This window comes from Protopterus annectens, chromosome 7.part0, assembly GCF_019279795.1.
Source record: "Protopterus annectens isolate FY-2018-M chromosome 7.part0, PAN1.0, whole genome shotgun sequence".
NCBI lineage: Eukaryota > Metazoa > Chordata > Ceratodontiformes > Protopteridae > Protopterus > Protopterus annectens.
The window spans coordinates 1,075,026,988-1,075,042,167 of NC_056739.1; the positions used below are offsets into that span (position 1 = coordinate 1,075,026,988).

At 39.8% G+C, this 15,180-nt stretch overlaps 1 protein-coding gene across 1 annotated transcript in view; it reads left to right on the forward strand.

Annotated features, from left to right (window-relative positions):
- LOC122806135 (transcriptional adapter 3-like) overlaps positions 1 to 15,180 on the forward strand; it is a 164,328-nt gene that overhangs the window by 68,212 nt on the left and 80,936 nt on the right. The window contains exon 2 of the mRNA XM_044076372.1: positions 4,370 to 4,612. Within this exon, the coding sequence (XP_043932307.1) occupies positions 4,406 to 4,612 (207 nt within the window). The 5' untranslated portion in view covers positions 4,370 to 4,405. The remainder of the gene's footprint in view (positions 1 to 4,369; positions 4,613 to 15,180) is intronic.

Genomic DNA, 15,180 nt, shown 5'->3' on the forward strand with positions numbered 1-15,180 from the left:
TGGAAGCAAAACAGTGTTTTAGTTTCTTTGGAAAAAAAATTATTTGTTGTAATTGTGATTTCCCCAGCCTACTACTGTTCTTCCAGTCTTGGGAAATGGTTTTATTACAGCCTGTTCTAGGTCTGACAGCCAGTCTTACAAATTTTCTATCCCCAGATCTGATCCAGTAGTTAACTTCCTTTGGCAAATCCTTCTGCAGCTAAATATTTGGAAAATACTAATCTCTCTCTTTGGGCAAGGATGGAAAAGCTTTTGATATGGGAAGAGTATATTCCTCTGCCACTTATTTTTAGGATTCCTAATTGCTAAACTCATGTCTTAAGGTTTTTTGCTTGCTTCCTATGGACGTGTTTCCTTCTGCAGGTAAGTCCTTTGTAAATGGTCTTACTGTTTCTGTTTCATAAGTAGCCAAACATTAGTTGCTCTTATGACTCAGCTGATGCCCTTCTATGGTACCAGCTACTGGGTATGCAATGAGAAGTACTGCATAGTTAAATTCTCAAAATTTACCTGAAGATGCTAAAAGTGAAATGTTGAATCCCCCCGATAGGATGGTTATTTAGACACCCTGCTATTGAGGTCTTGAAACTGTGATAGAGAGGAAAACTGATTCAGTGGGTGATTCAAGTTGGACAGCCTTCCTTCTTCAGGTTTGATAAAAGTTTCATCCTTAACTCAGGATCATTTTATAAAAAAACAAAAAAGCAGACTCGGCAAATTTCTGGCAAGCAGATGTTCAAAAACAATGTAAAGGATGTTCCAAAAAAGAAGAAAGCCTTCCAGAAACAAGGATAGTCCAAGTCTGAATGACTATCTGCAAATTGTAATTTCCCCCCTTTTCCACCCTGTCATTCCTCCAAGTCTTCCCCAAAATCAGGCTCTCCATTTCTCTCTGTGGCAACAGATAATCTCAGACAAATGGTTTCTGGAAGTGATTTATCAGGCGTACAGATGGGAGAGTGACCCAGATGGCACTGGGAGTCCCTTCCTCCTTTTTAGGGTATTCTTCCTGATCCACCAGATCAAAACTTCTTTATTCCCCCAGTACTCAGCATCTGCTGGCTCAGGGTGTAGTAAAGCTTGTTTCTTGTTTCCTGACAGGGAAGGGTTTTTATTTAAGAATTTTTCTGGTACCAAAGAAAAAAGCTTTGTGGAGACCAGGCCTAGATATCTCCCTTCTCAAGCAGTTTCGAAAAGTTCGAGTTCTGATGGTTATCCCTTCACAGTCTGTTAACCTCTTGTTCTGTTTTCAGTTTTTTTTTTTTTTTTTAGTAACTCTTAAGTTTCTGTAGTCACATATTTGGTTTCCACTCAAACTTCTGTCACAGTTCTGTCACAGTGAAGTAATACCTCAGGATTGTAGGCCTCATGGCATTCAAGATTCTCATAATACCTCTTGCAAGATTCCATTTGAGATGGATGCAATGTTATCTTAAGTCTCTCTGTTTTCAGAATCAACACCCATTAACTTGACAAACCCCAAAACTGGAATTTGAAGAAAGAGAAGTCACTTGATATCAAGTATCCCTGAATCCAGGTCTGTCGTCCTCCTTTCCTGCTCCAAAGCAGTCGGTCACAACAGAGTGAGAACAGTGTCAAGGAGAATAGAAATGCAAGGACGCTGGAAGAAGACAGACAAAAGCACGTAAGCATAAACGAGATGCTAGCTCTTATAAAGGCTGTCAAATGTCAATTGTCTGTGGTCCCCAAGACCTCTTCGGTAGTTACATCTGTGATGTGGTAAGCAAGAGGGATCCAGATCTTGCGCCCTTTGCAGACTAGCCATATTAGCATGGGGATATATACACAATCTCACTCTACAGGCATTTTACATTCTGTAAAATTGTGTGGCTGACGAGCTGAGCAGCACCAAGGCAGACCTTGAATGGAAACTGGGACAGGGGTTCTTCCAAGATTAGATCCATCTGTGAGGAATTCCTCAGGCAGGCTTTTCTGCCTCTCCTCTAAACAATCAACTGGCAAAAGTATTTTCCAGGACTCCGTGCAAGTAAGTCTAGAAGACGGATGTATTTTCTTTTTCTTTTCCTTGGACAGAAATTTTCTATATGCTTTCCACCCTTTCCCACTGATATCTAGCATACTTCTGAAGATTCAGAAGGAATTCCCAAAGATCATTGTGGCATTTCTCTTCTAGCCTAGGCAGTAGTGGTTCTCCCTTCTTTTGGAATTGGCCTGGGGCAATTACCACAAGCTTGCTCACAGACTGGATGTACTCACACACTGGCTATTTGCTGCATCCTGATCCTCCTACAACTGACTGCCTAGATGATTGGGTCTTTACAACTTTTAGTCACCTGTTTTCTAAGGGCATACAGCAGGACTAATGGAGGCAAAAAAGCTTGCTACTAGAAAATCGTATATAAGCAATTAGAAAAGGTATTCTAGTTGGTGCCAACAAAACAAGCAGCACTCCTTTCGGGCTAGTGTTTCTTTGGTTTTACAATATTTGTGCGAGTTACTATACTATGATCTATCTTATTCATCTTTCAAGGTTCATTTGCCGTCCATTTCAGCATGTCTGCCCATGGATCCCCCCTGCATTCTCATGTGAAAATGTTTTTGAAAGGGGTGCTACATGAGAAGCCTCTCAGAGAACTGGTTAACTCCTCCTTGGATCTTAATTTTGTGTTAGAGAAGATAACGTGCTGTATTTAAACTAGATTATCTGGCTGACTCGAGGTTCTTAACATGGAAAGTAGTTTTGCTGATTGCTCTGACCTCTGCAAGAAAAGTATCCAAGTTACAAGCTCTTATAGTGGTTCAGCCTTATCTCATATTTCACAAAGACAGGGTTTCTTTGAGAACTAATCCTTTTATGCTTAGTGTATCCCAGTTCACTTTAAGCCAAACTATCCATGTTCCTGTTTTCTTTTCAGAACATAAAAAATTAGGGAGAAAGGATACTTTACACCTTGAATGTCCACAGACAATTCTGTTACTGTCTTGACAGAACAAAATCTTTCAGAACTTCTGATTGTTGTCTATTTCTTGTGAAGGTAAAAAGGGAGAACCTTCATCAAAGCAGGTTTTTTACTTTTTTGTTTTTCCCACCACAATAAAAATTATTCAAGGCAGGATCAAGGCATACACTACCAGGACCTTGGTTGTTTTTTGAAAAGGGGTGAACTCGAAGTATTCTAGAACCAACAACTTGCTCCTCTGTGCATACATCTTAAAAAGCACTGTAAACTGTATTCCTTTTCAAGTCTAGGACTGGCATTTCTAGCCTCATTCTCCAGGGGCTCCTGGACCCTTCCGCCTTCCACCTCCCAGTTGTTCTAAGTTGTTGTAATCTACCCATATAGCTTAGGCTCCTGCGGCAGTGATCAGTATGAACAACATAGTGCAGTTGCATAAGTAAGCTTACCATAACAGTAGATGTTCAAATGATCACTTCTGCCATAGCCACTCCCTGCCTCCATTCGTCTTAGTTTTTGGTGTGTTTTTTATGCTAGGGTGTGGACTTTGTATTTTTTTGTTTCGTGGTGATGTCCTGCCAGAGCTTTGCATTCCTTCCTCAGTTGATATGAAAACTCTGAAGGGCTTAGTTCCTATGCCTGTCTTTTTTAGTAATTTCATCTCGAGCTGACTAATGCTTTGGGCGCATGAAAGTTGCCCTGACGCTGACTGTCTGTTATATCATATGCAGCATATAACCTGTATAGCTTTGGCTAATGCAGCAGTGATCATTTGAACATCTACTGTTATGGTAAATTTACTTACACATCTGTACTTTCCATATAGAAAAATATTTGCCTTTGGAAATTTCCTGTATTTTTTAGGAAATATTGAGTCATGGTTGTTACTTCACATTTCCTCAAGGTGTTTTCTGTTTTTGAAAGCTTCCTGTGAATGTAAGTGTGTGATCTTTGACATTTCTGAATAAATCATCTTCTGTTAATTGGTTTGGCTTTAGTGCTGTTTTTTTTTTCTTACGCATTTTATTAACATTTTATACTTGCCTTTGTCAGGGCCTAGTGACTATTTACTTGGATATTTTAAACCCACATTGAGTTGTGTAAATATTTTTTTTTCTATTTGATAGATTAATGCTTATTCTTTACGTCTTTGAGAGATGGGAACTGCTTTAAGTTCACTTTTCAGGCAGGTTATCCTCTCCTTGTAGTCTTTCATGTACTCTTATTTGTGTGTTTGTGAATGCTGCCTACATCGATAGGAAAGTGCTGTTGAGCAGTATGTCCTTCATGACTTTATGGGCCCACCAAAGTGTATTCCTGGACCTAGTTTGTCAGCATAGCTGGTAGATATAATGAAATAGAAGTTTGCTGAGTATCACAGGTTGGCAAATGTAATTATATCTTTAATATTTCTTCTTCTTTTACTACAGATAAGTGCTTACCTCCCCCCCCCTTTCTTGTGAAGGATGAGCGACTTAAAGGACTGCCCACTGCAGTTCCATGACTTCAAGTCAGTAGACCATCAGAAATTGTGTCCACGGTATACAGCTGTGCAGAGTCGTTCTGAAGATGATGGAATTGGCATTGAGGAGCTCGACACTCTTCAGCTTGAGCTGGAAACCCTACTTTCCTCTGCAAACCGGAGACTGCGAATCTTAGAAGCTGAGACGCAGGTAGGAAATGTTGGTGGTAGTCAGTGTAACACCCTTGATTTCAGTTTTGAAATATCAGGTGTTCTTGTTTACAGATGCTTTTCTAAAAATGTTTAAAAATTACCTGTTTTAAAAGAATTTGCAGAAAGCATATGAAAGTAGCTACATTTTTTATAGCTTAGTATAAAGTGGAAAACTGTAGTGACAGAAGACGGTAGCTGATTTTTTTTTTTAATAAATATTTATTTATTTATTTTATTTTATTTAACATTTGTTGGCTTGGAATGTCCGACTTGGAATGAAGGCAATTTTCAACGGAGGCTCAGGGAGAAACAATCCAGATATGTCTTTGTAATGTGAGAGGAAACAGGAGCACCAGGAGAAAACCCACACGAACGTGGCGAGGACATGCAGACTCGGCACAGAAGGCACTCTAGCCGAGAATCAAATCGGAGAGCCTCTTGCTGTGAGGTAACAACACTACCGTTGCACCACTGCAGTGTCCAATATGAACTGTTTAATGGAAACTGCATATCAGTGATGGTGCCTTCACACTGCTGACATAACCATTTAGTGTACTGTAATGTGGGCAAATTCTTAAAATGAAATTCTATAAATTTCATTTTCATTTGTAAAATGGAAGTGATAAGAAACACTGGAGTAAGTTGTACTCTTCAGCACAAGACTTCATCACCTCCCACTGTAGCACATTACAGTGGTTAGTATAACTGCTTCCACTATGCAGTGCAGAGGAGCTGTGTTTTTATTTGAGAAGCTACAGCAGGTCAGGTTGTTTGTAGAGCTACCAGGAAAGTGGTGTTCCTTTCCAGCACTGTCAGGCAAAGTGGATTGTCTCTCTTTTCCATATCCATCAGACAGGTGCTCAAAGATTCTTAATCTGGTTTTACTTTATTTATTAGTTGAGCAACATCTGCTAGCCACACCTCTTTGTATGGATGACCTGGAATATTTTATTCTGCTTGAAAAATGTACTCAGTCTGACAGTATGCAGATTGAAACTGGGAGACTCAAACCTGGATCTGTGTGATACTCTTATAACCATGAGTATTTGTTGTATACTGTTAGGGGGCAGTACATTGTGAGATTTTTTGTTTTGCAGTTGCTTGCTCTCGCATCTGTAGAAGCGAGTATGATTATGTCTGGAGTCAGATGATTAACTGCTGTAGCCAGCTTCCAAGTCCATGAGCCTGAAGGAATGCATGTCTGATGAATGCCTTCATTCATAGGCTTTCACTTGGGTGTTAGTCTGTGATCATAAGTTGGAGTCAAGTCATTTATGGTCTTGTTTTCAGCTGACTCCTGCCTGAGTAGAAGTGCTTTTTGGGTACGTATAGTGTTAGGTTGGTGTAAGTATGGAGATGAGAGCAATAGTAGAGAGGGGATGGAATTTACTTCTGTTGTTTTTTTGTGTAAATCTAGAGGAAGACTCATTGGAGTTAACTCCAGATATTGTAAGGGAGTTATCAGTGTCAGAGTAGTTTGTCAGAAGCCTTGATTTGGCTTTAATTATTTTTGCTTTCACTGTCTACCATCAGTGATAATGGATGCACATACCTCAGCTTCATTAACAGTAATATGGCTGTTCATGTTGTTCTACTTTTTTACACATTATTGATGGATATATCTTATTCGCTGTGTACAGTTGCTCAGTCCTTAGTAGGCACCTTACTTCCTCCTTTAAATTACTGCCCATGTAGATCCCTGCCTTTTCCCATTTCCTTCACCTGCTGTGCCTTATAAAAAGGTTGCCTCATCACCATTTTCTTACCTTCTCCTTCCCTCCTTCAATCCTTCCTGCTCAAGAATTCTCCTAACCATTCTTTTTTCAATTTACTGTCTCTCTCCTTTCTTCTCCTCTCCCAATGTTCAGTAATGTAGCTTTTAACCCATTCTGCAAACACAGATCACTTCTTTTATGTTTTCCTTATTATTCCATCCAATTTCCCTGGTGTGAGTCGGGCACAATTTCCACTCTCTCTTTTAGAACTTCTCCCATCCATCTGAAACCTCATCCTCTACCCAAATTACCCACTTTTGGTCCCAGAACATAGGAATTATTTTGAGGGGAGTATTACTAGTAGCATCCAAATGGATTTCCTGCAGATTACACCTCCCCCTCAATGAATGACTTGTAGACACCAAAAGCCGCACTAATTGCTCGCCACATCACAACAGCACACACCAAAATCCCACTACAATGGAAAGGAAATAGCTGATACCGCGTAATACTACTAAATTTCTCTGTGTGCTGAATCTTTAACTTGGCGGTTTGTGGTATATAAACATATTGCTTGACAGATGGCACCTTTGATTAGAGGGTCCCCAAGGTACTGTATCTTATTCCCAATTTTGTCTGCTACTTCCAGATATGTCATCAATACCTCAACGTTGCTTCCTGCTTCCAATATTTCCAACCATCCCAGGTGTACCACACCTTCCATCATCACTCTAATCATGTGGTAGTACCTGCAAATGCTCACACTGGCATCATTTCTCCCTCTGCTTGAGACGGTCATTTCCTTATTTCCCATTCCTTTTGTGTAGAAACTATTTAATATGGGTACAGCAAAAAAAAATCTGTGTAATAAAACTGCCATCTTCATTCATCACTGTTAACTCTCTTTTACCGACACTGAGCTAAACCTGTTTTAAGATCTGTACAATGACCAGAATCACCAAGGACCATTCAGATACAGTTGACAGACTCTTCTGACCCTTCCAAGTCTAGAAGGAAAAACTGTCACTGTGAGGTCTATGTTCATCCATCGAATGGAAAAAGCATTGAACGACCTCTCATCGAGCATGCTGTTCATTGAGCCATTCGAGTAAGATTGCATCACAGTAGGGATCAGGAAATTTGCCCTTTCCCCACTGTAGTGCAATCTCGGGAGTTGGTATATATAATTAGTGGGGGGTTTGGGGGGTATAGGAATTTCGCTGAATGCCATTTTGATGTAATACCATTTGTTTTTTCTGTTCAACGGCTGAACACAGACCCCTCACTGTGTGCTCCGCAATTATTCTTGCATAGAGTACCTAGTATTTTAGGTATTAAAAAACAAATGCTTGTTGCAGGGTTGAGAAACCATGTGTAAAACATAAAAAGTGAAAAAAAAAATAAAACTGCATATACTGTATTCATATGCAGCACACAAAACTGCTTTGCATTTAATGTGCAAGATACCAAGAGACCGTTTGTATTATTGAAAGGTATCAGTATCCTACCAGCACCAGTTATCTCCACATGTTTGTCTACGTCTCACTCCATCTCTAGCCAGTCCTTGAACGCTTTTGCATAAAAAAAAAAAAAAAAAAAAAAGCCATCAATTCTTTTTGTGTAACAGACATGTATAGTACAATTAATAGGACTGTTATCAGAAGCATCAGAAGGCTCTCAGAACCAGGTAGTAGTAACTAGTCAAAAGTGTTCCCTGTAAGATATCTCAGGATGCAACAGAAGGCGCTAAACATTTGCGCCACTTGTCAGATGAAAGTGATTTATCTTGTGCTTCATTCTAATAAGCCTTCCACTCGCCCTCATTTCATATAGTTAAAAGTACAATACTTTTTTCCACACATAAAAAGGACATTTTATTCTCCTGGTGCCTTTGCAAAAGCCTTCCTACCTATTTTAAAAAGAGCAGCATCACCATAACAGTTATAAATCAGAATCCACTGTGGTGGCTGGGAGGTTTATATATAAATATGTCACTGTTTGTGTTAATCAGAATGTGACTGATATGTTTTATCTAAGTTTTGTAAAACTTGCAGTAGGTGAACTAAACATATGTAAGTTGATCTTCAGTATGTGTGCTTGTCTGTGTTAGGAAAATAAAATTTGTGACCTTTTTGTTGGATGTACACAAAGACTGACTCCAGATATTCTGTTGGTAACTACAGCAGTTATACAAGAATGTGAAAATGTAATTACAGGGTAGAGGTTGGCTTTACAGTGCCCATCCAAGATGGCTGCTTAAACCAAAGGCGTTGGACAAGTTGTGCAGAAATTTGGGTAGAAATAGTTTTCCAAGGGGGAAAAAACAACCCGCTAAGAAATGAGTCAACAAAAACAAAAGGAGGAACAGATCACTGTTTTAAAGATACAGATAGAGAGGAGCAATGTACATACTATTTGAAAAGATAATCATAGTATGCTAGGATGTGAGTTCCTTAAAACCTATAACAGGGCAACAACAGATTGAAATGGAAAGGCTACAAGGAAAGGTGCAAGGTCTGGAAGAAGATAAAGCAGCAATTAAAGCTGAGCTGCAGGAGCAGATCCACAGAGGACAAGCACTAAAAGAAATAATAAAAAGGCAGGAGAAAAGATGGATAATCTTGAACATTGCTGAAGAAGGAATAACATCAGGATAACTAGAATACAAGAGAGTGTGGGTGACAGTGAACTGGGCAGTTTGTAATTCAGCTATTACATGAGAGATTCATGCAGCTATTACATGAGAGATTCATGCTATCAGGAAATCAAAAGGTGCTAATAGAATTCACAGGGTGAGACTGTAACAAGCAGCAACAGAAAGCAGGCCTAGACATATTTTGGCACACTTCCATTCCTTTGTTGTAAAAAAAACAAAATTATAAGGTAAGCAGAAAGACCCATTTGCTGGGATATTTGTAAAGTTGATCAAGGATTACTCATAAAATACTGTATAGGAGAAGGAAAGCTGTGTTGGAGGTATTAAACAAAGTAAGAATAAGTGGAACAGCAACTAAACTGCAATTTTGAAAGTGCAATATGAAGTGGAATGGTTCAGGTTACACAATATGGAGGAAGTTCAAGGTTTAGCTGTCTGAGATAATTTTGTTTAAACAATACAGGTAGTAAAAATCTGAATTGCCTGTGAGACATGGACTGGAAATACAGCCTTAGACATGAAAGAGGATTTAGAAACACGGAGGGCATACAACATCAGATGCCAAAACACCTGCAGGGAAGAAGGAAAAAGCAGGAAGTGTAGAGGGAAACCTGTTAGTAAAAGAGATGAGCAGGAAATAAGCAAATCACAAAAGCAACTACAAGGAGGTGAGAAAAGAGACAAGACAGTGGAAGAGGAAATAAGACTTACAGCAAATGGACATAACGTTATGAAGCCTCTGTCAAGGGAGATTTAGACACAGACAAGGGAGTACTCAAAGGAGATGGGTGCACAATGTGCTTGATGGTTTGAGCAACTCAGAACTGAACTGGAAAAATGGACTAAACAAGCCGGGTAGAAACCTTTTTAATGGACGACCGAGTCAAAGAGATGGAAGGCAGAAGTACATAAGGAGTGAACCTGACTGCAGAAAATGAGAATAAGTGGAAAGAATGGACACAGAAAGTCAGGTGACTGTGGGCAAAGTCGGGAGGCTATATTAACCTTGTGAACTGTGCCCCTCGGGGTACACCATATCAAAATTTTACAAACAAAGGGAGGACTTGAAGAAATTTCTGGCACAATGATGGGTAATACAGTTAAGGGGGAATAGGTGCATGCCTCCAAGTTAAGCAATATATTTTTCATAACTATTTAATGATGTACAATAAACTGCAATAAATATAAGTTTGATATTTATGCCTAAGACCAAATGAGTAATTATTGCTGATGTAACAACTGGATGTTATGAAAATTAATGCATGAGGAAAACAGGAAAAGTAAGATAAAGAATGACATGTAAACAAATGTGAGATAAAAGAGAAGTGATGCGGTACGGGCATAGAAAGAAAACGATGTTAGACTATAATGCATGAAACTAGAGCACCAGACCATGAAATGGTGAAGGAGAGACTAATGAATTGGAATGCTATAGTATAAAAAAAATTGTGATATCAGTACTGTGTTGCCATTTACTATGTTATTGTGAGAGAGAGTTGTAGGAGAACAAAATAAAGTCTTAAAAGACCCAAGTCCAGGACATACCTATGCATATGTGAGGCTCCCGAGGCCGTGGAGGAAGAGGGGTCCAAGCACAGGCAACTGCCAAAGAACAGAATGTTCAGCTCGGAGGGCATACCCAGAGGAAGGGTTATGGCAGATGAAAGCAATGGGGGGAAGTTGTGGAGGGGTAGGTAAAAACGACAAGGAAAATACAGATGACTACATTAAGTATTGTGAGGTTGTCAAATCCTTTCAGAAGGAGAATACAGGAGAATTTCAAGAGGATGAAGGGAAGGAGACATTGTTCTAGTACAACAAGCACAGTTGAAAACTGGGGTGTGGGGTGATGTGTTATGACTACCCAGAAGGAGACATGGACAACAAGGCAGGGGGAGGAAAGAAGGGAGTAGCAATTGCATTTCTGGGGAGACTTCAGACAACCACAGAGAAATTAATAAAAAGCCAGATAGCTGGATCATCTGTCAGGAGATGGTTTAAGCTGCACACTGGACATTGGGAATGCACCAAACAGGAATGAAGACTGGTTCCACAGGAGCTTTTTTTTGCACTAACTAGGCCCAGACAAGAAGAGATGGAATATAAATAATTGGGGGGAGGACTACAATGTCAGCATAGAACTGAAAGAAGACTTGCATAGGAGGAGGGAATTATGCACCTGCACCTGAAACGTTTTAGTTCAGGCAAGTAGGTTAGACAAGGTCTTGGAGAATAGCAGCCTAATGGAAATAAAGGAATAGCTCCAAATACAGGAGAGCTACATATCAGATCATGCAGCAGTGAGACTTAAGGTAAGTGTGTACGAACAGAAAACAATGGGAAGGGGCCAGAGGTGGCCAAGCTCTACGTGGAAGAAGTCCAAGGAGGCACCACAGGGATTAGTAAAGGAGTCAGTACAGGACAATATGAATGGAGGAGACAAACTGGAAGCATGCTGTTAAGATGAGATCATGATGACTGTCAGGAGGAGGGTGCAACTGATGAGAGCCGAAGAAAAGAAGAGAATGGAAGAAAGAAGGGGGTTAAAGGAGTTTGAGAAAGAGATGGCGGTGGTACAGAAGGAAAAAAGAAGAAATGAAGGTAGGTGGGAAATGCTAATGACCAGAGAAAAAGCAATAAGAATGGCATTAGAGAGTAAAATTATTAACAAAAAAAATCAACAATGGTACTAGAGGAACTACTAGTAGGTAATGGGGGAGGCAAAAGGGAAACAGCAGAAAAGCAGGCAGAGGGAGGTCCAGATAATAAGAGGAGAAGATGAATAATATTTAGAAAAGGAAGAAGCTGAGTTAATCAGGGAAAGATTTAAGGAATACTACAGGGGTATTTACGCACACAGTGAAGGGAAAGAACTCTTGGACTGTAACTGGGGAAAGAATATAGAAGGTATACATCAGATGGCAAACTGAGACAAGGTCATTGCAGAGGTGATAAAGGGTATGATAAGGAATGACTTATACAAGATAGATAGGAAGGATGGAGGGCCATATGGATTTCCCCTGTGAATTCTGCAAATGGGGATGGGAAGAAATGTGGAAAGTCCTAGAAGAGGAATACAAAAAGAATACAGGAGAACATCTAAAGGTATGAGGAGGGCTAGGATAGCCATGATACCTGAAGAGAGAGGAGTATGGGAGGTGTGGGCAGGTATAATCCTGTCTTTTGATTAATGTAACCATCAGATTTTTGGCTTGGTATTTTGCATGAAGACTGGATGAAATATTGCCAGAAACAATACACGCAGGGCAAAATTGTTTTTGTGAAGGGAAGTAAGACGTAAAAAAACTGAAGTACCTGTTAGGATTTATGCACAGGGAGGAACAGAAACAAAAAAGGAAGGGTGGGATTGTGATGTTTGACCTGCAGAAGGCCTTTGATATGGTGAAATGGGAATTCATATGGAAGACACTGCAGTAAAGGCACATGTAAGGGAAAAGTTCAGGTCTTGGGCCTTATAGCAAAACCCAAGAACTAATATACTCATAAGTGGAGGAGTATCTGAGGAGACAAGGCTGGAGGAAGGGACCAGACAGGAGTACCTTCTATCCACAGGTCTGTTCACTCATGTGATTGGTGGAGATGACAGTGGATGTCAAGACATAATTTAGCAATGCTAGAAGAAAAGGAAGGCATAAAGTCTCAAGTCTTGTATGCAGGTGACTACATGTTAATGTCAGAGGATGTAAGTACAGCAATGTCAGCTATAAGAGAGGCATTCAAGAAGTTTAGGGAAATGATGGGACTTTGGTGCAACAAAAGAAAGGCAGGAGTAGTGAGATTAGGAAAAGGAAATGGGGAAATAGGTGAGATAAAGGAGGTGGCGTTCCCCAAGTACCTAGGGAGCTATGTTGAGATCATGGTAAGACAGACAATAGGGAGGAACCTTGAGGAAGTTGAAAAAATGCACACGATACACCCCAGAGAGTGGACGAATTAATGCGCCAGGTTGGTTGATACTACCAATAAAGGTTTCTGCGTTTACTTTGCATTATACAAATAGATTTTAGGAACAGAATGGTAGAACAGATGCAAAATGGCATAGTAGACTATATCATTTAAAGGGAAAAGCGTGAGCAAGGCAAAAATGAGAGTGAATGAGAAAAGGGGGGCGTCTGGGGGTTGCTACATATCCTAATAATGTACTGATTGTATAACATTATTTACTGGCTGGAAACTGAGGAAGAGGATAGTAACATAAGAGAGAAGTGAATACCTTTTTTGTTTAAAACATTGTAGCTCTTTGACCCAACTCTGGCCTCTCCTACAGGGTTTCCTCCTACTGGGTTTCTTTTTTCCCTACAGTATGGTTCTAACATTGTGCAGATATCAGAAACCTGCTTGTACTTTTTATAACTTTTATTTTCTTGCATTGGAATCAAAGGAAGAGATAGCTCACCTACTTTTTTCTTTAAGTTTAACTTCTCGCATACTTTGCAGAGGAATTTGTCTCCACCTGCATGAAATATCATACACTGTTAAATCTATAGTTTATCCTGTCAGGTACTGCTGTTATTCATTGCTGAGCAATTAATCCTGCTAATGTCACGAACTCAGCAGCTGATATAAAAAAAAAAAGAAATCTGTGGAGCTGTTTTCCACTGTTTTTATTGCAAATAGGAGGAGAACTTAACACTCCCCTTTCATAGCAAAATGAAGCAATTAGATCAGTCGAGGTTTTAAAGGCAGTTGTCATCTCTTCTGAGAAATTTGCATAAGCAGCAGAACAGTATTGAAATGCCGAGCTTAAAAATGTTGAATTATTTATAATAGTTTCTATGTTAAGATAACTTAAATGTATCAAACATTCCTGTGACATTTAGAGAAAAGTCAGAAATATTTTTTCTTATAAAGTATCAACACATTTGCCATTTCAAGCCCCCCCAACCCCCCCCCCCCACAGGACAGAATTGCAGAAAGAGCGATAAGTGTGAATCTTATCAACTAAGTGCACTGATAATGTTCATTAAAAAGGTCTTTGCTTTTTTGTGATATCCTCACAGAGGGAGATGCATATCTGGTACACGCAGCAGATCTGTGGTAAGAGATTCCCACTAACTTTGAGTCAATCCTTACATTGTTAGAGTGCATGTGCATTTTGTACTCTGCAAAGGAAATGTGACCATTGATGGCAACCGTAATATACAGCTGATTTTACTTTCACATGCATTTACTATGTGCTGTTGCATTAAAGACATTAAGAAAAGGAAATCGGAAGTACTTAACTGAGTTTAAATGCATGCACACAGGCAAGTAAACACTTGCCTAACATGGGGAATTATGCCCTTTCTCCACTGAAGTGTGATCCCAGAGTTGGTTGGTATGTGTGTGTGTATATGTATGTGTATGTATGTATGTATGTATATATATATATATATATATATATGTATGTATATGTATATATATATATATATATATATATATATATGTGTGTGTGTATATATATATATATATATATATATATATATATATATATATATGTATATATATATATATATATGTGTATATATATATATATATCATATGTGTATGTATGTGTGTGTGTGTGTGTGTGTGGATGTGTCACCCTGGTTCTGCAGAACCTTTTAAGTTGTCGTTTGTGAATGCCCCATTCGATGGTTCCTCCTTATTTGGACCAAACGTTAGAGACCCCCACCAGATGTGAGCAAGACGGTAAGACTGTATCTGCCGTAGGAGCCAGTTTTTCTGCCCCTACTAGACCTTATCCCAAAGAAAATGTGGTTCCGTAAGACCCAAGGAGCCTTTCCGAACTCACAAGTTGAAGCCTCCTCCAGGGGCAGAGGGGGAGGCAATGGTGGAAGATGACACCCACGCGGCAGAGGGGGTCCGCAGAACCAGGGTGACAGGGATCAGTTCCTTGGGAAGCCCCATCAGCGCTCCTGAAAGGAGGCCCGACTTTCCTGCTCTGAAGGCAGTCGGGGGACGTTTGTCTTTGTACCTAGGCACCTGGCTAAATATCTCAGAAGACCGATAGGTACAAAATGTTGTATCAAGAGGATATTCCATCCCCTTTCTGTCACAACCCAGACCAACAAGAGGAATCCCAGATGTTCCACCCAGTCTACGGGATGTGGCATCCATAGAAGTCCAGAAACTATTGCAAAAAAGTAATCCAGCCAGTCCCAGCAGACTAGCAAGGATCTGGAACTTACTCAG